This window comes from Oncorhynchus kisutch, linkage group LG8, assembly GCF_002021735.2.
Source record: "Oncorhynchus kisutch isolate 150728-3 linkage group LG8, Okis_V2, whole genome shotgun sequence".
NCBI lineage: Eukaryota > Metazoa > Chordata > Actinopteri > Salmoniformes > Salmonidae > Oncorhynchus > Oncorhynchus kisutch.
The window spans coordinates 67706095-67729253 of record NC_034181.2 but is presented as its reverse complement, the minus strand read 5'-3'; the positions used below and the strand labels follow the sequence as shown (position 1 = coordinate 67729253).

Sequence of the window (23159 nt, the reverse complement as noted above, 5' to 3'; positions counted from 1 at the left end):
TACCTCTTCAGTCTCTATGCTGATATAGGTTAATTGTGTACATGCCTTTTATTTTCCTACATAAGAAAACTCCCGATTTTATACCTCTACTGCCATTCATTCCAGTTAGACTGGTTTGGATTTCTTCCTGACCAATATAGCTGCCATGTTCACACCTTTCTGGAACTTTGAGGGTTTATGACATAGCCCTTCTAGTAATTTAATAGGATCAATGTGTGAACCACCATGTTGGCTTAAGAAAAAAATATGTGAAACGGTTCTATATTTAGCACCAGAGACCACATACTGTTGTCATGGAAATATCACAAACTTCGGCGTCCTAGTTTATGCTTTGGAAGAGTATATTAATCAGACCTTTTGAATAATTCAGTATTGGAAGAACTATACCCAAGCCCAGAGAGACTGGCTGACTTCTCCACCCCTCCCTGCACAAAACGCTTACATAACCCAGGTGTTCAGGCTGCACTTGAGAAGTAAAAGAGGTAGTGCCTTAATGCACAGACACATATTCACACATGGCCCATACAACCTTGTATTAAACATTGTGTTTCTGTGTGTGTGTGAGAGAGAAGGAAATAAATGTGCCAGAAGCTGTTTCTATTGGCCCCTAGTGCAGATGGGTATGTGCGACGCTTGATGGCTCCAGAACACTGCAAGCAAATCCTGAAGCGTCGTCGATGTTTATGGAGAACTTATTTTCAGCTCCCCTTCCTATTCCCGAGATGTAACGGGAAATTCATAGTCACAAACCGACGCGCTTTTTCCGTTTACCCCGAACGCCACACCCCTTACTAGGGGAGGGGTTTAAACCCCGAGGCGTCTCCAGGAGAAGAGGGGGAGGGGGAGGAGGAGATGGGAGAGAGTGACAGTGACAAAGTGAAAAAATTGTTGGGAGTCGGAGTAAGGATAGCAGGACAGCGCCCATGCTGAAATAGGATAGGCCTACCTTTTTACTACCTTTTTATTCCCACATCGAAACATCGGACTCTCGTGCTCCGGTCGGAATAGCGGCGATTGAAACATCGGGTCCTATGGACATGTACGTAACAACAGCAATTTGTAAGAATAATTTCCCTTTAATTTTCTAATGGTGTGGGGGTTGCATCTATAGCGTAATTTACAGTTTACAGTGTTATTTTCGGCTTTCTCACACTCTTCCGCTATGTGGCAAAGTGACAGTGAGCCAGTGCTCATAAGTAGATGTTCTGGTAGGCTACTAAACGTTTTAACTAGGCTTGGTTTTGTTCAAATTGAAAGAGTCGTGTCATTTTCTAAAAAAATCGTGACCGATAATACATCCTACTTTTATTTTTTGGTGACACAGGAGAAAACATCCACAAACACTGGCTCAAGAGTCAGTTTACTGGGTGGCAAACTTTGAGGCCATGTTCCAACTCAGTGGAGCATCCTAAACGCTGCGTAAATGCGCTGTTTTGGAGTTGTTCGCCATTGCCTATGTCGTCCATGTATGTCTGTGTCTTTGACGATAATCCCGTAATCTCTAATCCAAAGTACTCCAAATGCTTTTTTTCACACCGCTGGGTGTCTGTCAATCTGTCTATGGGTTACTCTACATCTCTCCACATAGTCCTTCCTTTATAATCTGTGTTAGTTTATTCATGCAGGGGACCAGTCCCCATCACCCCTACCCAGAATGTAACTTTTGCCACCATTGTCAAAACCGACAGCATGGCCCTGCTTGTGCAGTGCAGAATGGATTTGACAGAGCTCCACATACACAACAGTGCAAGGCCACTGTCTCACAGTGATGACCTCATGGTATCATTGAATTGATCTCCTTCACTGACTACATTATTACTATAATGTGTAATTCAAACCCTTTTTAGGGAGATCTTTCAAAAGAAGGCTAACCGTGTCTTGTAAATATTACAAAGTTACAGTGGAGTAAGACTTGCAGTAGGTTACAGCAGGATGGTCAAGAAATATTGGATGGTTTGCAGAAGGTCCATAGAGTATGGCTTCTGTGTTTGTGTGTAAGAGTGTGACTTGCTGCTCATGCGCTGGCCTGCTGAGTGTGTGGGAACAGCTCTATGGAAACGCAGCCTCGTGGGGTCATTTTTACAATCTGTCCTTTGTGTGCCAGTCGCCTCTGTAGAGGATTAATAATAGCTAATGATCCAATCAGCTGCTCACTAACACTGGTGAAGAAAGGGGTACACATAAAAAAAAAAAACATAAACATCACAAATATAGATCTACTGCAGTCTACACCTGGATCAAGAGGTGGCACTGGCAGGGATTGAGTTTCGGGATTTGTGTGTTTGGAGGAAAATGTCTGGGATTAGAGGTGTATGTGTGTTTTGTGTATGTGTCTATGTTAGTGAATGTGTTGGCTAGTAAAAAAAAAGAATCCATAAAATGTAATAGACTGTCTTCATTTATCAGATTTGTTACCCAAACCACACCTCTATCCAAAACTAAACCTGACCTTGACTAACCCAAGCTAATCCTCTCAGCGTCCGGCTTGGATTAAGGATTAAACTGGGCGCTTGGAATTCAGCATGGTCTAAGGATTTCACAATCTTAGACCAGAAATCACTTGGACAGTTCCATGGCGATGGTTGAGGTTGGATGTGTACATTCTTTTATTGTCCATTAAATAGGCATCAAATTAAGATTATTTTAGTTTACCTGTCCATCTGTCCTTCTCTCCCTCTCTGCCTGCCACTTACTCTCTCACAGAAACACCCAACCACAAAGATGCAGGGTGGAGTAAGGGTAACTAACACTGTTTGGGATAGTAAGTGGTTTGAGTGTTCTGTGTAAAAGGTAGGCTACTGCTCAGTTTCATCTACAGGCGTGTGGAGTTTAAGCCTCGCCTCAGCTCATTTACTGAACCTTTGTATTAATTTAGGTTTGGCCTTCGCTAGTAAGATCAAGTTTAGCCTTTAATCCTTTTGTGTTACTGTCTTATCATAGCTAAGACACTTACCCTGTGGGGTGGCTGTAATGCTTATTACACTCTGTTCTTGGAGAGGCTCTGTTCATGGTGACTGTACATGTGGCTGGTGTCTTGCTTGTTTAGACTTATTGGATTCTCTTTTCCAGAGTACTTCAACCAGAACATTTTGTAGTGTGTGTTCGTGTGTAATGCGTATGATACAGTGGACACACATGCAATCTAACAAATTACTTGAATATATGAGCAGGAGGAAGAGTGGCAGTTTTACACTCTTCCACACACTCCTACTCATATGTGTACACTTGCGCACACACAGATGGTTTTATATTCCTGGCCCAAGCTCCTCTGTAGAATTTCCTGTGTAGAGTCAGCCATCAGACTTCCTGTATTCAGGATTGGGGGTGGTGGTGGGGGGGGGGGGGGGGGGGCGGGGTAATGGGGAACAGGAAAGGAGAGCGAGGAAGTGTTTGCTGGAGTCAGTGTTGGTTGTTGAGCTATGTACAATGCAGCCACATAATATTGGACACGACACAGCAGACAAGCTCTGAGGGAAGGAGGGGAAGTAAGTGGGTGGGAGCTAGGCTATGGTCTGTTAAATGGCTCTCCTTCCCCATACGCATTTTGTCTTCTACAATATCACTTATCTAGTCCTTTCTCATCAACGGTCATGAGAACTTGTTCTCAACTAGCTTACCTGGTTAAATAAAGGTGAAATAAAAAAATGAAGGAAAGGATGCTTTTGAAAATAAGCTATGGGATGGAGTACGGTAGAGAGTAAGGGGAGAAAGAGAGCGTGTGTGTGCAACCTGTAATGTCTTCCCTCCTGTTCCTTTACATACAGGACGTGTCCTAGGATCTGTGGAAGCCTCCCCACCGTGCTACGTCGTCCCAGCATGCAGTAGGGGCGGTCCACCTTAACTCCACAGGTAAGACACATGCACACACAGACACTCTCCACACCCGAATGCTGTAACACACTGACTGCTGGCATACAGACAAAAGCAAGTCCATCCTGCAGTGTCTGTGAACTGTGACTTTATCTTCTTCGTTGAGCCAAATCTACTCATTGTGTCTGTGTGTCTGGCTGCCTGTGTGTGTACTAGTCACTTATCCTCTTCACCCCCTGTGGAGTACGAAGCCACGACGAGCAAACACCATTGCATGTGTGTGTGTGTTGTCTCTCTCTCTCTTAATCTTCAGTACTCCACTATGTCTATTACAAAGTATCTTTCTCTCTCTGTGTTAAGTTCACGGCATCGCCATCTAAAGAACCAGGATGTTTACAGGTTCTACCAAGAACCCAACCCCTAAAATACCTCAGCCTGAGCGGCTGGACGAGGTGTACTCTGCACTGAGGAGAGGCCTACAGTGAGCACACACACACACACACACACACACACGACTGGCCTGGCTGTTGTAACAGACAGGTCAACAGCGAGACAGGAAATGGTTCAAAGTGAAACAGGAAATGACATGACAATGCTGTGTTCTCAGGTCATTCCTGCAGGTCCACCAGCTGGAGCTGGACAGCCTGGGGCAGCAGATCAGAGAGAGCAAGAGAAATGGCCGTCTGGTGAGAACACACACCACCAATCACACCAGTACTACTAACCCATCATCATCACACTAGCCAATGCCACTCGCAACTTCCGACTTAGGGGACGTTTAATTTCTTAGGACAGTCTGTTCGAGTAATACTGTGTGCAAGGTGATGTTAACTGTTGTATGCCTCCCTTCCTCTCTCTGCAGGGGTCTCTGTATGAGTTGGATAAGGTGGGTTTCAATCACACCAGGGGAGATGACTGTATTAATTCACAACTCTATTAATAAACTAATGAATATGTACATTTTGGGGTGATTTAACAACTGATCTTTGTGCTTTATCAGCAAGTGAAGGCCATAGAGAGATTTATGCGTCGCTTAGAGTTCCACCTCAGCAAGGTATGACTTTGTGTGTGCATCTGCAGTGCAGTAAGATACCTGTTAGCCATACATTTGTCATAGTGTTGTCATAATGTTGTAACTACAGAGTAGACTCTGTTTTGTTATAGTATAACCATCTCTAATACTTTTTGGTAGCAGATTAAGGAGCTTTTCAGGTCTGCATCACCATAGTGTTTCTGCACAGCTGTAATGTTGCTGTAACGTTCCAGGTAGAGGAGCTGTACGATGCTTACTGTATGCAGCGTCGGCTGAGGGATGGGGCCAGCAAGATGGTGGCAGCCTTTAACTCTGCCACAGGGAGCAAGGAGGCACGGGAGAGCCTGAATGAGGCCAACAGGGGCTACAGGGAGTACACTGAGGTAAAGGGCAGGGGCTTATGGGTACACTGGGTAGATGTGTTAGAGAACAAGGCTATTCGCTCTTTCAATAGCGCCTTTTAACGTTTAAAACAGCTGTTTACAGAACGGAAAGTAAGTCTTGAAATAAGTAACTTATCAGAAATAAGAGTTTGACTGCAATGTCATGTTGCTCTGACAACAAACGCCAGAATATTATTGATATGAATGACTCATTCTCTCTCTCTCTCTCGTGTCTCTCTGCAGCACATGTGTTCCCTGGAGAGTGAACTGGAGAACCAGATGGGAGAGTTTCATATCAAGATGAAAGGTGAGTAATTTTCTCACCCTCCACTTACCCCCTCTTCTCCCACCAATTTGTTCTGGCCCTCAATCCCATCTGTTCTTACCACCTCCTCGCTCTCATTCTCGTGTTCTCCCTGTGAGCATATGTTATATGCTGTAACTGTATGTCTCCTGTACTGCAGGTCTGGTTGGCTATGCACGGTTGTGTGCAGGAGACCAATATGAGGTGAGAATAACTAATGGACACACACTGACACATACACACATGCAGTATGCGCACACACATGAGGCACTGATGGTACCCTTGACCCCCAGGTCCTGATGCGTTACGGGCGTCAGCGCTGGCGGATGAAAGGTCGTGTGGAGGTCAGCAGTAAACAAGTGTGGGACAGTGAGGACAATGTCTTCCTGCCTCTCATCACAGAGCTCCTGTCAATCAAGGTGAGAAAGCCCTTTGGATGGAGCATGATAGTGTTTATGATCAAATCAGTATTTACTTTAATTAACTCTGGATGAATGTGTTTGTGTTTATAATAACATATTGATATTATAAACATGTTTATAATAACTGTTATTACTGTATTGCTATGTTATTATCACATTATTGTACACAAACAGCAAAAATACCCAGAACTTAACAATAGTCCTAAAAAACATCACTTACCGCCACCATTCAACTGACTGTGGTTTATTGTCCGTTATGGTTGCCAAGGTGACTGAGCTGAAGAGCTTGGCCAATCACGTGGTGGTTGGCAGTGTGTCTTGTGAGACACTCGACCTGTTCTGTCCGCTGCCTCAGACGGTTGCCGTGGATATCAACGACTTGGGGACAGTAAAACTGAACCTAGAGGTCAACTGGAGGTCAGTCTCACCTCAATCATCCCTGTTTACCACTTCCCCCTGTCTCACCTTCCTCAACCCCTGTTCCACCTTCATCTATCTCCCCATTCTATTGGTGATAGCCAAACCAGGCCATTTGTGAAGAGAAATAGTACTGTTTGTGTTAAGACTGATTCATATGTTTGTCAGTAGTAATAAACACACGATACAGCTGTTTCTATAAAATACATCTCTAATGTAATTATATTGCCCTCTCTCACACACTATCCTTCTCTCTCTCTCAGTCCGTTTGATAAAGATGACCAGACCTCGTCCTCCAGTACGGTTTCCAAGCGCTTTTTGTCCAATCAGAGCCCTCCAGACACACCTTCCATGCGCGAGCAGGTGTTTTATGTGAGTCATACCTTGGCCTCCCTGCCTCTCTCCCCAGCTTTAACCTATGCTTAAGTCAGCAGTTCATAATTGTCTGGAAAACCTAAATATTGTATTGTTTTATTGATGTAATTATAACCATTGATTACTACTCGCTATTATTAGTTTGTTCTGTTTCAGCTGCCCCCTGGCTGCTGTGTTTGTAGAGGTAGCAGTGGTGTGTGTGTGATTGTAGTAGAGGTGTGTGAATCAGTGAGCTGTGTAGGAGAGGAGTGTGTGAGCGTACAAGATCGGGTTGTGGACCGTGTGAGTGTATTGGTGAGCTATGTAAATGTAAGAGAGAAGTGTGTGAGGATAGCAGTGAGTTGTGTGGAGATCTGGTTGTGGAGTGAATGAGGGTACCAGTGATATGTGTGAGAACAGAAATGAGTATGAATGTAGCTGTGGTTCTCTTAGCTGTTTAATAGTGGTTGAGTAGTAGTCCAATTTCTCCCTCTTCCTCGCCGCGCTGAAGAGCATTTCTCCTCGGAGCAGGGCCAGACTGGGCCAACGCTGGTCAACGTTGGAGGTGTTCCGTGACACCTTGGCAGACAGGCTCTCTCCACCCAGCCGCGTCCACTCACAGTTGGTGTGTGGCTGCATACAGTTGAAGAAGTGTGGTTGTCTGTAGTTGAAATATGGTGGTCTGGTTAGTGTGTGGTGGTTTGTAGTCAAGTCATGATTTTCAGTGTTCTGTACTTGGTAAATGTGAACTAGCCAGTAAGTGAGCCTTGGTCCATGTAGTCTGATCATTGCAATTTTCTGAAATGCAGTGCCATCTACGGAATTTGATTATTTTATCCTTCAGATATATTGAAAAGCATGTTTGTATTTAAAGTGTATATTCAGTGTGCAGTTCTGGTATAATTGTTCTGTCATTAATGGTGTTTTAGCCAAGATAAGTGTGTGACAGCAACACCGGGTCATCAAAATAGGAATTTTAATTCTCCTTTCCAGATGGAAATAAATATATTTTTGTTTTCCATATTTTGTCAGATGGACTTGGCTGTTATTAATATCTTTCTCTCTTCCTCTGCCTCCACCCCTTCCCTCTCTCATTTATCATTATCTGTAGTCTCTATTGAGGAGACCAGGGGAGCTGGAGAATGGTACAGTCTGGTCAAACTCCTCTGAATCATCAGACGACTCTTCCAGCCCAGCCATGGGACACACACACAGGATGATGGCCACTCACAGCCTGCAGACCACACCCACTATCCAGATCTCCTTCAATCCCCGCCAATCAAGCGTCTCTACCCCATCCCTCTCTTCCAATCATGAGGAAGGGGAGCCAGGCACCACCAAGGGATTTGGCGAAACAGACTCTGTGAGGTGTACACTGCTGAATGGCCATTTGAAGTGTTCTCGATCTCTCAGCCATATCAGTGAGAGAGCCATAGACTGTGCTTCGACAAACAGCTTGTCTGACCAATCAGTTGAATCCTCTGAAACGCCAGAACCCCTACCCCGCTTAGACCTTGAAGGCTCCTATGTGGCTTCTCACTGCTCTAACCAGGACATGCATGAAGCCTTGGACTTGCCTGAATCTGGGGGCCCAGAGTCATGCGTTTCAACCCCAGTGGATCAGGGTGATGCTCCTCCGGCCTCAACACTGCAGGCTGAGAAGCCTAGGGCTGGAGTAGAGCCTCTTCCCACAGACCGTGTACTGGGAGAGGGACTGAGGGAGGAAAAGTCCTCCACGGAACACAATCACAGACTCCAATCTACCCAGCCACAAGAGCTAACACTACCAGAAGAGACAGTGACTGTGAGTGTATGTGACAGGTTTGTGGGTAGACATGTAATTGTGTGATGTGTGTACTAAGTCTCTTTCCTCCATAGGGTCGATCTCACAGTCGGTCCTCCAGCTTCACTCAGGAAGTTGAGACTGCCCTGGAGAGCTTTGATTTTCTCAACTGCTCTGACCTTGATGATGATGATGAAGAAGAGGAGAAAGAACAAGAAGAAGATGATCAGGAGAGGGATGAGAAGGAAGACAAGACAAGGGACCCTGCTGATAGGTTAGCATTCTCTTCTCTTATGTATCAGGCTCTAACTGAACTCATCCTGCCATCTAGTGTTTGGAAAGCGGAATGTTATGTGAATTTAGTTGAGTCTTGATGGTGGATTTAGTTTGTATAATACTGGGTGAAGTTGCATAGTGCTGTTTTCTAATGCTGTACTCCCACACTTCTTTGAATGTGCCCAAATCCTTCATATCCATTTCATAAGACAGAACTATTTGCTCAATATTTTGTATTACACAGAATGAGTCTGTGTGTGAGTGTGTATGTCAGATTGTGGTCTGTAATATTCTCCTTTTTGCTGTCCTCAGTAGTGATGAGTGTGAGGACGATGTTATAGAAATCATTGTCGAGGCCCCTGAAGGCTTCCGGAATGAGGACTGTCCTCCTCTAGATGCAGACTGCAGCTCTGAGGTAATGATAATGATCATGTGTATGCATGTATAAATAGTGCCTTAGATTTCAGTGTTCTAAACTGTAGACAAGTTTGCATGTAAAATTTACGTAGGAGGAGAGTAGCGAGCAGCTGCAGGCCTCCAGTGAGACAAGGGACGAGCAGGAGGAAGAAAAGGAGAAAGTGGAAGACAAGAAGGAGGAGGAGCAGGTTACAGAGAAGGACATCCCTGCCAGGCAGGAGCATGGTGAGAGGGGAGGGTCAAAACAGGGGAGACTGCTAACTTGAGAGTGATTTGAAGTGGGAGTGGTGTTGATCGAGATGTGTGTAATTTGTATATACAGTGCATTCGGAAGGTATTCAGACCCTTTCACTTTTTCCACATGTTGTTACATTACAGCCTTATTTTATTTTTGGGGGGGTACAAATTTATAAAAAATAAACAACTTAAATATTATATTTACATAAGTATTCAGACCCTTTACTCAGTACTTTGTTGAAGCACCTTTGGCAGCGATTACAGCCTTGAGTCTTCTTGGGTATGCTACAAGTTAAATAAAGGTTGCCTGGTTAAATGAAAATAAAACAAGCTTGGCACACCTGTATTTGAGGAGTTTCTTCCATTCTTCTCTACAGATCCTCTCAAGCTCTGTCAGGTTTGATGGGGAGCGTCGCTGTACAGCTGTTTTCAGTTCTCTCCAGAGATGTTCAATCTGGTTCAAGTCCAGGCTCTGGCTGGGTCACTCAAGGACATTCAGAGACTTGTTACGAAGCCACTATTGCTTTGTCTTGGCTGTGTGCATAGGGTCATTGTCCTGTTGGAAGGTGAACCTTCGCCCTAGTCTGAGGTCCTGAGCACTCTGGAGCAGGTTTTCATCAAGGATCTCTCTCTGTACTTTGCTCTGTTCATCTTTCCCTCGATCTTGACTAGTATCCCAGTTGCTGCCGCTGAAAAACATCCCCACAGCATGATGCTGCCACCACCATGCTTCACCGTAGGGATGGTGCCAGGTTTCCTCCAGACTTGACGCTTGGCATTCAGGCCGAATAGTCTAATCTTGGTTTCATCAGACCATAGAATCTTACTTCTCATGGTCAGTGTCCTTTAGGTGCCTTTTGGCAAACTCCAAGCAGGTTGTCATGTGCCTTTTACTGTAGAGTGGCTTCTGTCTGGCCACTCTACCATAAGGCCTGATTGGTGGAGTGCTGCAGAGATGGTTGTCCTTCTGGAACTTTCTCCCATCTCCACAGAGGTACTCTGGAGCTCTGTCAAAGTAACCATTGGGTCCTTGGTCATCTCCCTGACCAAGGCCATTCCCCCCCCAATTGCACAGTTTGGCCAGGTCTAGAAAGAGTCTTGATGGTTCCAAACTTTTTCCATTTAAGAATGATGGAGGCAACTGTGTTCTTGGGGACCTTCAATGCTGCGGACAATTCCTTCGACCTCTTGGCTTGGGTTTTGCTGTAACATGCACTGTCAACTGTGGGACCTTATATAGACCGGTGTGTGCCTTTCCAAATCATGTCCAATCAATCGAATTTACCACAGGGGGACTCGAAGTTGTAAAAACATCAAGGATGATCAGTGGAAACAGGATGCACCAGCAAAGGGTCTGAATACTTATTAAAAATGAAAAAAACAGAATGAACGTATTTACATAAATTAGCTAAAAATTCTAAACCTGTTTTTGCTTTGTCATTATGGGGTATGGTGTAGATTGAGGGGAAAAAATATTTAATCAATTTTAGAATATGACTAACGTACCAAAATGTGGAAAAAGTCAAGGTGTTTGAAAACTTTCTGAATGTACTGTATTGATTGTGGAGTTGTCATTGGTGAAGAGTAAGTTGTATTTATGCTTCATGCAGGTGATGAGGCATCCTGTGATGAGGAACCCCGCTCCACCCCCAGCATAATGGCCACCACTGTCCTTTAACATAATGGAGATGCCACTTCCTCGGACCTTTATCGGATGCCATCCTAATCCCACCACTTTCCTAAGAGATCCTTACCATTTCACCACTAACAGATCAAAGAGCTCCGCTCCCCTTCTAGATCAGACAAGCGATTTCTGCCATGTGGGTGGAGATTGTGCAAATGAACAGAAATGTATTTGCTTCCCTCTCTCCACTCGTGATTGAAAACATTAATGACTATTGTTGTCCACTCATCCAAAGGCCACACGTATGCACACAGTCACCTTACAGTGAAGGTAGACATCTTTAGTCTAATGGAGCCTCTTCAATCAGAAAGTGCCTCAAGTTACAGAAAGGGGGATTGTCAGTTAACAAATACATGAAGAAAATGTGCTTTTATTACGAACCAGAGAAGAATATGAATGAGTATACAGAGTTTTGATACATTGTTTATTTTTAGGATGACTTACAGATTGTGCACAATAAAATATACAATTATTTACTGTTTCATATAAATAAATAATGTTGAGCAAATATGTTGCCTGCTCTCAATTTTTTAAAACTTTATTATAAAAAAATATTTAGGTAAATCTACTACATAGGATGGTATTTATATGAGACTACTTTCAGTGTGCTTTAAAATCAATGTTTGAGAATGATTAAACAAAACCCCTCAAATGTTCTGGGCTGGCATCCAATACCCAAAAGCAGCACTTTTATGTCCATGACTTCCAGACTTCAACATCTTTCTAAACTGTACTGCCCTCTCCTGGGTCATGATGGAGAGGAGGCCATACAATTTTACACAATATTATTTTCACCTTTAATTAAATGATTGATCATTGGAAGGAGGTATATAGGATATACACTGACTGTGCTTTACTTGGACTAAAATAGGTGTCAGTACAAATGTTTGGTGCCGGTACTGTATATTTTTAGGTGCAGGAGCCCCCCAATACTTTTGAGCTAATATTTTATAAGAGGATTAGGAGCTCAAGCAGTAGAACGTTGAGGGGCCGGTACAAGTCAAGCACAGATATACACTATAATAGCCTGCTTCAATCCTTCCCAGCCCCACAATAACATTATGTAATAAAAGCTACATCTTGCACAAACTATTCTTACAAGCATGCATTTATGCTGTGGTTGCATGGTAGTCTTTAGTCTTGAAATATTTAGCTTTTCATAGTAAAATAGCCCTCTTAAGGTAATGCAAACTTAACTGTAGAAAAAAATCATTTTTTTTGTAGTGTGGAAACAACTGTTCACCCAGAACCACGCCCCCGAACCCTTGAATTCAAAACTGGCGCCCAGACGTCACTGCCACCCAACTGCTGCGGTACCACCCTCCCACTTCTCCCGTCGGGCTTCTGTCTGCGCATGCACACACGCCTGCTCCAGGCCACCATTTTGTGTAGAGACAACTCTGTCAACGCGTGAGAGGATTAATCGAGCTGGGACGCAAGGGCAAGCTTCCCTACCGTCGCCAGAGGAAGACCGAACAAGCACTGAGCGATCAAGCAAATTTACCCGGAAAAGGAAGACCGAGGACCAGGTAAAACGGCACTTTCTCCGATGAAGGGGGGCATTTTTGTAGGAGCTGTCGTCGGCCTCTAGGTGTCACGGTGGGGCTCGCGGTCCAGGCGACTGGCGGGGGGGTGTTTGTCTCCCTCTATCGTTATCGAAAATTTACTAAAAACATTTATAACCCAGAAGTTAGAGCTTCTGTTAAACGTATTAGTCTATTTGGACTGCTATTGGTTCGTATTAAGGCACGGATGGCTTTATAAATGCTTTAATGTTTAGGGTCTTGTTTAGGCCAGGCGTCCATCTTCTCGTGCCCTTTGTTTCCTCTTTTGAGAAGAGAACCTGCGTCTCCCGGGTTCTAGAACGAAAGCTCAACATTTCGAGTTTAAACTTTGTATCAATTTCAATGTAACATCCTTAATGTTTCCTGTCACTCGTGGTGCTACGATTTGAAAAAATGAAAATTAAGATCTTCTGTAGTCTCAGATTTACTACATAGCCCCTGATCTGGGTAGTTGTTTTAGTCTATGTTCTAGAACCATCCGATGGTTCTAATATCAACACTAATTGTATAATACTTTCTATGGATTCGTTATTTTACTGCTTCTCAAAATGGGGCTCTAGTTAAGTTGGCTCGGTAACTAGGTAACGTTTCACAAAGGTTCCCGAGAGTAAACACGGAAGGAGGGAATGTAGAGTAATCTCTTATGTAGCCCAAATAAGTCTGCGAGCACGGAGAGTAGATTTCTTCCAAATCAAGAAACTAGATTAGGGGTTGGTTTCCTATCATCGGCACCACGTCCTATCGCGCCAGCCCGGTCCGTCTACAGCCGCCTTTCGATTTAAAACTTGTCAAGAGAGAGGGAGCCCGAGCTCCCTCTAACCTGCACGCTAATGTTACAAAACATCCACTCTTCCCTGGGCAAGACACGAGGGTGATTAGGGTAGTTTCCTTTTACCAGTGAGTTTTATACCCACCCACCCCCACCAAAAAAAACATCTGCTTATTTTGTATTTTGGCAGTGTTATTTTTTTATTGGGACTTTGTCAAATGGTTGGTAGATCAGAGAAGTAGGATTTAAATTAAAATAATCAGCTGATGTTCGGTGATTAGGCCTGACTTGCAGTTGGTGTTGTAATTCATCCCAAAGGTGTTCGATGGGGTTGAGGTCCAGGCCAGTCAAGTTCTTCCACGCCGATCTTGACAAACCATTTCTGTATCGCTGAAACAGGAAAGGGCCTTCCCCAAACTGTTGCCACAAAGTTGGAAGCACAGATTTGTCTGCTGCCAATGTGTGTCTATGGCTGTGTGCTAAATTGTATACACTTGTCTGCAACGTGTGTGGCTGAAATAGCAGAATCCACTCATTTGAAGTGGGGTCCACATACTTTTGTCTATATATATAGTGTATCATGCATCGGTTATTTTTATGGTCTTAACAGGTAGTTTTCTATGGAGGGTGAAGTCGTTTCCATTGAGACCGCTCAGGTCGAGGGTCTCCAGGACAGTGGGGAGGGACCCGAGCTGCTCCAGACTGTAGAGGCTGCCCTGATGGAAGGGGGTGTGGCACCCCAAGTGGTGACAGGGAATGTTGAAATGATGGTGATGGACACCCTGGACTCAACCCTTGACCCTGCCCTGCTACAGATGAAGACTGAGGTCCTCGAAGGGGGTGGCACAGTGACGGTCACCGGGGGAGACGATGGACAGATCATCACCCTGCAGGTTAGTGTGATTTGTGAGTTTACGCTTAGAAAGATATCCTTTGTAAGCCAAACTTGTAGGCATAAATTATTCAGAGAATTGACTGACCCTGACTGTGTCTTGACTTTAGGTGGTGAACATGGAGGGGAACATGGAGCAGACAAGTGCAGCATTGGGGCTTGGACAGCTGCAGCTGGTGCAGGTTCCTGTCACTACAGCCACCGTGGAAGAACTCCAGGCCAGCTTTGTTGACGCCTCTGCAGGCAATACTGAGGCAGAGCCAGTGATCTGCCACACTCTCCCTCTGCCCGAGGGCTTCCAGGTCGGCCGCTACTCAACTACAAACACACGCTTTAGCCTGAAGGCTCAGGTGAGATGCACTGTCTATAATACAACTCTAATCCCTTCCTGGCAAATTGTTTTTGTCTGGTGAAGGTGGTGAAGGTGGGGGCGAATGGAGAGGTGGAGACAGTTGAGCAGGAAGAACTGCAGGCAGCCCAGGATGAGCTCCAGGTGACCCATGGGGAGGAGGAGGAGGAGGAAGCTGAGCCCCAAGTAGAGGACCAGACCTGGTCCAAAGACCCAGATTACCAGCCAACTACTGGCATCCGCAAGGGGAAGAAGGGCAAGAAGAGCCGCCTGCGTTACGGGGAGGGGGAACGGGACATGGATGTGTCTGTATACGACTTTGAGGAGGAACAGCAGGAGGGGATGCTCTCTGAGGTCAACGCTGAGAAGGTTGTGGGCAACATGAAGCCGCCCAAACCCACCAAGATAAAAAAGAAAGGTCAGAGTTGTGTGAAAGGTCAAGTTTTGTGTGTATGTGGGGGTATGGCAACCCCTCTCTTTTGGGGTGTGAGGAGGAGATCTATGTGTGTTAAAGGGAGAATCGGCGAATAGTGGGTCAATTTCCGCAACAACTATGAACGTTGACGAGCCAGGCTCAACTTCTGTGCTGTTTTGGTCCCGTGGCTACCACGCTCTTAACAGCGTGAAGCGACTCTGTGCACATGTGCAGATACTGTGCGATAGTGAGCGCGACGTCTTGCATTTCGCTCATCTCAATATCTGTGGTGCTGCTCGTGGCAACGTCATTTCGCTGAGTCTACCTTTTAATGTGTTTAATAACCTCTTGTCTCTCTCAGGTGTGAAGAAGACGTTCCAGTGTGAGCTGTGTAGCTACACCTGCCCCCGGCGCTCTAACCTGGACCGCCACATGAAGAGCCACACAGATGAGAGGCCACACAAATGCCACCTGTGTGGGAGGGCCTTCAGAACAGTCACACTGCTGAGGAACCACCTCAACACACACACAGGTATCTACAGCCTTTCATGTTCAGTCGCAGGCTGTTAAAAAAAATAATATTTATCCTTAATGAATTGATAGGGTGCATGTTAATTATGTTTACTATTGCCCCTTTCCTTTTTAGGCACTCGTCCTCATAAATGCCAAGATTGTGACATGGCATTTGTGACCAGTGGAGAGCTAGTGCGTCATCGTCGCTACAAACACACATTCGAGAAACCCTTCAAGTGCTCCATGTGTGACTACGCTAGTGTGGAGGTAAGTACATTTGCAATGTATAACTGACATTTTTCTGGAATGTTGTTTAAATGTTTCTTTCTCTTTGCCCCAGGTGAGTAAGCTGAAGAGACACATCCGCTCCCATACAGGCGAGAGGCCCTTCCAGTGCAGTCTGTGCAGCTACGCCAGCCGAGACACTTACAAACTGAAGAGACACATGAGGACACACTCGGGTAACGTATACCCCAATCTCTCAGCCTTACACCCAAGTATTCCTGATTTTAGTTCTGTTGATCGATGCTACACTACTAGACCAAAAATATATGGACACCTGCTCGTCGAACATGTCATTCCAAAATCATGGGCATTAATATGGAGTTGGTCCCCCCTTTGCTGCTATATCAGCCTCCACTCCTCTGGGAAGGCTTTCCACAAGCGCAGTAGTGAGGTCAGGCACTGATGTTGGGGCTTTGTCATGCTGAAACAGGAAAGGGCCTTCCCCAAACTGTTGACACAAAGTTGGAAGCACAGAATTGTCTAGAATGTCATTGTATGCTGTAGGGTTAAGATTTCCCTTCACTGGAACTAAGGGCCTTAGCCTGAAAAATGAAAAACAGCCCCAGACCATTATTCCTCCTCCACCAAACTTTACAATTGGCACTATGCATTGGGGCAGGTAGTGTTTTCCTAGCATCCGCCAAACCCATATTCTCCCATTGGACTGCCAGGTGGTGAAGCGTGATTCATCACTCCAGAGAACCCCTTTCCGCTGCTCCAGAGTCAAATGGCAGCAAGCTTTACACCACTCCAGCCGACGCTTGGAATTGCGCATGGTGATCTTAGGCTTGTGTGCTTTTGATCGACCATGGAAACCCATTTCACGAAGCTCCTGACGAACAGTTCTTGTGCTGACGTTGCCCCCAGAGGCAGTTTGGAACTCGCCAGGGAATGTTGCACCTGAGGACAGGTGATTTTTATTTGCTTCAGCACTCGGCGGTCCCGTTCTGTGAGCTTGTGTGGCCTACCACTTCGCAGCTGAGCCATTGTTGCTCCTAGACGTTTCCAATTCACAATAACAGTACTTACAGTTGACTGGGGCAGCTCTAGCAGGACAGACATTTGACGAACACACTTGTTGGAATGGTGGCTCCCGAGGGGCACAGCGGTCTAAGGCACCTCATCTCAGTGCAAGAGGCGTCACTGCAGTCCCTGGTTCGAATCCAGGCTGCATAACATCCGACTGAGATTGGGAGTCCCATAGGGCGGCTCAGCGTTGGCCGGGGTAGGCCGTCATTGTAAATAAAATAAAAAATTGTTCTTAACTGACTTGCCTAATTAAATAAATAAAATGACAGTGCCACGTTAAAAGTCACTGAGCTCTTCAGTAAGGCCATTCTACTGCAAATGTTTGTCTATGGAGATTGAGCACACAGCCAATCTTATACACTTGTCAGCAATGGGGGTGGCTTAAATAGCCGAATCCACTAATTTGAAGTTGTGTGTGTGTGTGTAGATGTATATCTCTCTGTCTCGCATACAACTTAATAAAGTGTCTCTCTCTCTGGCAGGTGAGAAGCCATATGAGTGCTACATCTGCCATGCTCGTTTCACGCAGAGCGGCACCATGAAGATGCACATCCTGCAGAAGCACACAGAGAATGTGGCCAAATTCCACTGCCCCCACTGTGACACAGTCATCGCTCGCAAGAGCGACCTGGGTAAGTGACTCGCTTGTGCACAGTCATATCTCTTCTGCTGAAATACTGTCTTGTAACCTGGATCAGTCTGTGTTCCTTACATTTGGATTGTCCCTTCCTTCCTCTCTCACTCTCAGGTGTGCACTTGCGGAAGCAGCATTCGTTCATGGAGATGGGCAGGAAGTGTCGTTACTGTGACGCTGTGTTCCACGAGCGTTACGCACTCATCCAGCACCAGAAATCCCACAAGAACGAGAAGCGCTTCAAGTGCGACCAGTGTGACTATTGCTGCAGACAGGTACGTGAAAGAGACTTTCTCTGCTTGCTTCCTCTCAATCTTCCCTGATTTTGAAATGGTGGATGTCCACCAGATATTTGCCATCATCAATCTGAGATGAGGAGAAGAGGCCACTTTAGATTATTGAGATGCATCCCATGGATATGTTTGGAATCAGCCGGAGACTGTTCTAGACCTCGGTGTGTTCACTGACTGTCCTATGTTTAACCTCTGACCCCTAGGAGCGTCACATGATCATGCACAGACGCACACACACAGGGGAGAAGCCGTACGCCTGCAGCCAATGTGAAAAAACTTTCCGGCAGAAGCAGCTGCTGGACATGCACTTCAAACGTTACCATGATCCCAATTTCATCCCCACTGCCTTCGTCTGCAGCAAGTGTGCCAAGACCTTCACTCGCAGGGTAAGGGGACAATACACATCCACACAGAAAACTAAAGGATTTCTTCACATCCAAACCCATATCCTCCCGAGCAGAATACAGGACACACACAAAAACACACCCTCCCACCAGGTTGGGGAGGTTTGAAGCCTAGTTGCTCCATCGTGTGTTGTGGTCTTAGTGCCTTCAGAAGGTATTCATACTGCTCAACTTATTCCACATTTTGTTTTACAGCCTGAATTTAAAAATGTTTTTCTCTCACCCATCTGCACACCCTACCCATAATCACAAACTGAAAACATGTTTATTGAAATTTTCCCAAATTTATTATAAATGAAATATCTAATTTCCATAAGTATTTACTCGGCAGACATTTTTTTTTGCGTGGTGTTTTATGTGAACATTCGGAGCTGCTGAGCAGGTCTGTCGCACTGTCTATGCTATTGGAGAGCAATCAGAGAGCAATCACCGCAGCTCTTCATCCCATGTTAGTGGGCAAATGGTCGTGGTCAAATCAAAGCTATCTTAATTTACCCGTTGTGATGCATGAATGTTTTAGACGACTGAATTTGTCCCAAATATCATGTTCACACTTTTTTAAAATAATTTTCATCGACGCCACAAGGCATTTTTCAAAGGGATCCGTTGCTTTTTAATGGCAGTCACTCTTTAACCTCTCTAGGGTATGTGGGACGCCACCTGGCCAACATCCAGTGAGATTGCAGAGCTCCAAATACAGAAATACTCATTATAAAAATTCAGAAAAGATACAACTATTTTACATAGGTTTAAAGATTAACTTGTGAATCCAACCACGGTGTCAGATTTTATTTAAAAAATGCTTTACTGCAAAAGCATACCTTGCAATTATTTGAGAACATAGCCCAGCAGACAAATCATTACAAACAGTAACCAGCCAAGTAGAATCGTTACACAAGTCAGAAATAGAGATATAATTAATCACTTTCCTTTGATGGTTGCACTCAGAAGACATTCAATAAATGTTCCTTTTGTTCTATAAAGTCTCTCTTTATCTCCGAAAACCTCCGTTTTGTTCGCGTTTTCTTCAGTTATCCACAGGCTCAAACGCAGTCACAACAGGCAGACATAAAATCCAACTTGTATCCGTAAAGTTCATAGAAACATGTCAAACGATGTTTATATTCAATCCTCATGTTGTTTTTAGCCTAAATAATAGATACTATTTCAACCGGACAATAACGTTGTCAATATAAAAGGTAAACAAGAAAGGCACTCTCTCGGTCGCGCGTATGAAAAAGCTCTGTGACACTGCAGGGTCCACTCATTCAGACTGCTCTTACTCCCTAATTTTTCAGAATACAAGCCTGAAACCATTTCTAAAGACTGTTGACATCTAGTGGAAGGCATAGGAACTGCAATTTGAGTCCTAAGTCAATGGATACTGTAATGGCATTGAATAGAATACTACAACAAACAAAAATATCCTACTTCCTGAATTGATTTTTCTCAGGTTTTGCCTGCAAAATCAGTTCTGTTATACTCACAGACATTATTTGAACAGTTTTGAAAACTTTAGAGTGTTTTCTATCCAAATATACCAATTATTTGCATATCCTGTCTTCTGGGCCTGAGTAGAAGGCAGTTTAGTTTGGGCACGTTTTTCATCCAAAATTCCAAATGCTGCCCCCTACCCTAGAGAAGTTAAGCCAGATGGGGAACGGCGGTGAACAGCCATCTTCAAGTCTTTCCACCGATTTTCAATGGGATTTGTGTCTGGGCTTTCGCTGGGCTACTCAAGGACTCTTACATTCTGTTCTGAAGCCATTCCAGTGTTCCTTTGGCTGTATGCTTGGTCATTTTTCGGTTGGAACGTAAATCTTCACTCCAGTCTAAGGTCATTGGCTATAAAGCAGGATCTCATCAATGATTTACCTGTATTTGCCTCCATAGTGCTTTGCATTCAGGCCAAGGAGTTAAATTGTTTTCATCAGACCACAATCTTTGCCGTATGATCTGTCGTTCACTTGCCTTTTTGCAAACTCCAGGCGTACTGGTGCCTTTTTTTCTCAGTAGTGGCTTCCGTCTGCCCACTCTCCCATAAAGCCCAGATTGGGGAAGTGCTGTGGATACTGTTGTCCTGCTGGCAGGTTCTCTCATCTCAGCCATGGAACTCTGTAGTTCTGTCAGTGGTCATTGGGTTCTTGGTCACCCCCCTGACCAAGGTCCTTCTTGCACGGTTGCTCAATTTGGTCGGAAGGCCAGCTCTAAGCATAGTCTGGGTAGTTCCATATTTTTACATTTTCCCGATGATAAAACTCGTTGAAACTTTGAACACTCCAGTAATTGTTTTATACCCTTCCCCAGATGTCTCATCGCCATTCTGATTGTTCCTTGGACTTCATGGTATAGTTTCTGCTCTGACATGCACTGTTAACTGTGGGACCATATATAGACAGGTGTTTCTTTCTAAATCATGCCCAAACAATTGAATTAGTCACAGGTGGACTCCAATCACATTGTAGTGACATCTCAAGTATTATCAAAGGAAATTGGATGTATATGAGCTCCATTTGGAGTGTCGTAGCAAAGGGGTGTGAATACTTGTGTAAATTAGATTTCTGTATTTATCTTCAATAAATGTGCAAACATTTCTAAACATGTTTTCACTTTGTCATTATGGGGTATTGTGTGTAGATGGGTGAGCGAGAATATATTTAATCCATTTTGAATTTAGGCTGTAACACATCCAAATGTGGAATAAGTCAAGGGATAGGAATACCTGTTTACATTTAGTTTTTCATTGTTCTTTTTAAACCAGTTACACATACGAACAACGACTACATCTCGTCTGCCCAGACCCACATGCTCACACCCCATCCCTAGTACCAGCATTATTGTTTGCCACATGGCCTTAAATTGTACCAATTTGTCTTTCTAGGTCACCCACGCTATTTCAATAAATCATTAGATTTTTTTCCCTGTTATGTTAATGGTTGATTTACATGTTTTTAGTATAATTGTTCTCAAGATGAGTGATGAAGAGAGTCACTGGGCTGGATGATTATCTCACTATTTTCTGAAGGCACTATATATTACTGTTTGCTCCTCAGAACACCATGCTGCGTCACGCAGAGAACTGTAATGGAGAGAACACCGGCGACGAGAACGGGACCCCGCCCAGGAAAGGCCGCCGCGGCAGGAAGAGGAAGATGCGCTCCAGACGGGATGACGACGATGATGACACCGGTACGACCAAGTCACAGTTAATTTTATTGTTCTTACACATGCAACAATATCATGTAATGTTATTTAGTGTGCATCTTAAGAGTACAGTGCTAAAATCAGGTCTTTCTTGTTCCTCTCTTCCACAGAGCCTGAACTGGATGACATTGAGGAAGAGGAGGAGGAGCTGCTAGCTGAGATTGAGGTGGAACAGGCACCACCGGTTGTCCCTGTCCCTGCCCCTGTTGGCCCGCCAGCCAAGAGGAAACGTGGAAGACCTCCAAAGGCTAAACCTGCCCCAAGTGAGTCACACTCTGGTACTCTGTTGGAATAATTTTTTTAAATACCACCCTCCCTACTTAATTTGTTGAAGGAATCACTTTTCATGCCGACATGCAATCGAGTGAATACTTTGCCCTTCACATATTTAATCAGGTGCAGATCACTGATCAGTACCCAAAGGGACTCAAAACAGCTGAACAGATTGTAAAAGTGGTTTTCTTCTTCCCTCAGCGGCGGCAATCATCCGTGTGGAGGATGAGACCACAGGCGAGGTGGATGACATCATCGTGAAGAAAGAGATGAAAGCCGAGCAGGCGAGCCAGGAGGAAGAAGCTGTTGAGGATGAGGTGCCAGCAGTAGAGGTGGAGCATGCTGAAGGAGAGCCTGCCAATCAGGTAGAAGAGTCATTCCAGGGGGAGGAGGTGGTGCAGGAAGTGGCACTGTCTGTCACAGAGGCTCCGCCCAACGGTGACCTCACTCCTGAGATGATTCTCAGTATGATGGACCGGTGATGAAGACGAAGCCTCTCTACATCTAACAATACAAATTGTCCCCTATCTGTACACTCACATGCACCCCATTTGTACCCACTCTCAAACACACATACCTGCCCTCGCATACACCGTACACATATACCACACATGCACACCCCAGTTATAACCTTAGATCTCTCTGATGTTGATGATAATGCCTGGGACATGTCTAAAGATACCTTTAGCCCATTCTATTTTTTTAAGAGCTTATTTTCCTGTCTTGCGATCTCTATCTACATCCTACTGCGAAACCCCTGACACCCTCATGTTGAATTATGTTTGTATACAGAATCTAGATAACATTGTGCAGAGTGTTGTCACTGGAAAAGATGTAAGGAGAGGGGGTGTGGTTTAGCTCATGATGATGTATTATGTCATAAATCATGTCCTCATTCTGCTGTCAATTATGTTCTATAGGCCCTCAGAATGCCTTCTCTGTAGCATATTTTGGCCCACATTTGATCTCTTCATGTTGGCCCTCTTCTCGTGCTCTGTTGTCTGTCTAAAAACAAGTATCATGTGCTTTTTCACCCATGGAATTAGCTGTTAGGGGTTCAAAGGTTAGGGGGTGGGGTGACCTGAAATATTCTGCTTTTACAAACTGTTATGCTGTTTTCAAATGAAACACAATACCTTGCTCTTGTTAAAGCTTTTAGAATGTATTAGTTTTTTGGTTTGATGCTTTTTTTTCTTTTGTACCATCAAAATGAAATGCTAGGGGACTTGAATGGCAATGATATGATTGGAGGGGTGGGAGAATGCTTGACTGTACAGCTAATAATAATACAAATTAAAAAAAGATCAACCTACTGGGGTGTCATGAGTCAATTTGCTTCAGTTTCAGCCTTGATTAGGCTAATTTAGTATGGCATGTTATACTTAAATATATACACTATAGGATGTTTGATCAT

At 44.5% G+C, this 23159-nt stretch overlaps 2 protein-coding genes across 6 annotated transcripts; both read left to right on the top strand.

Annotated features, from left to right (window-relative positions):
* Positions 1-749: 749 nt before the first annotated feature.
* On the top strand, positions 750-11628 carry LOC109882445 (rho family-interacting cell polarization regulator 1). 5 transcript variants are annotated; one of them, XM_020474541.2, is made up of 17 exons: positions 750-1059; positions 3765-3849; positions 4171-4291; positions 4418-4496; positions 4673-4696; positions 4811-4864; positions 5077-5226; positions 5470-5533; positions 5691-5734; positions 5824-5949; positions 6221-6369; positions 6633-6741; positions 7835-8527; positions 8602-8780; positions 9095-9197; positions 9292-9424; positions 11047-11628. In XM_020474541.2, exons 3-17 carry the CDS (start codon positions 4200-4202, stop codon positions 11112-11114), a joined length of 2067 nt encoding a protein of 688 aa, XP_020330130.1. In that variant the 5' UTR covers positions 750-1059; positions 3765-3849; positions 4171-4199; the 3' UTR covers positions 11115-11628. The 5 variants fall into 5 exon arrangements, with proteins under 5 accessions (XP_020330130.1, XP_020330133.2, XP_020330131.1 ...); XM_020474542.2 differs by having other exon boundaries at positions 818-1039; XM_031830993.1 differs by having other exon boundaries at positions 818-1039; positions 9098-9197; positions 11047-11405.
* A 788-nt stretch (positions 11629-12416) lies between these two features.
* Positions 12417-23057, top strand: LOC109882446 (transcriptional repressor CTCF-like). Its single transcript, XM_031830992.1, has 13 exons — positions 12417-12649; positions 14065-14347; positions 14457-14648; positions 14762-15113; positions 15472-15642; positions 15757-15890; positions 15964-16084; positions 17420-17569; positions 17686-17846; positions 18068-18250; positions 21322-21457; positions 21583-21735; positions 21947-23057. The coding sequence occupies exons 2-13, from the start codon at positions 14075-14077 to the stop codon at positions 22225-22227; spliced, it is 2307 nt and encodes a 768-aa protein (XP_031686852.1). The 5' UTR covers positions 12417-12649; positions 14065-14074; the 3' UTR covers positions 22228-23057.
* The last annotated feature ends 102 nt before the right edge of the window (positions 23058-23159 follow it).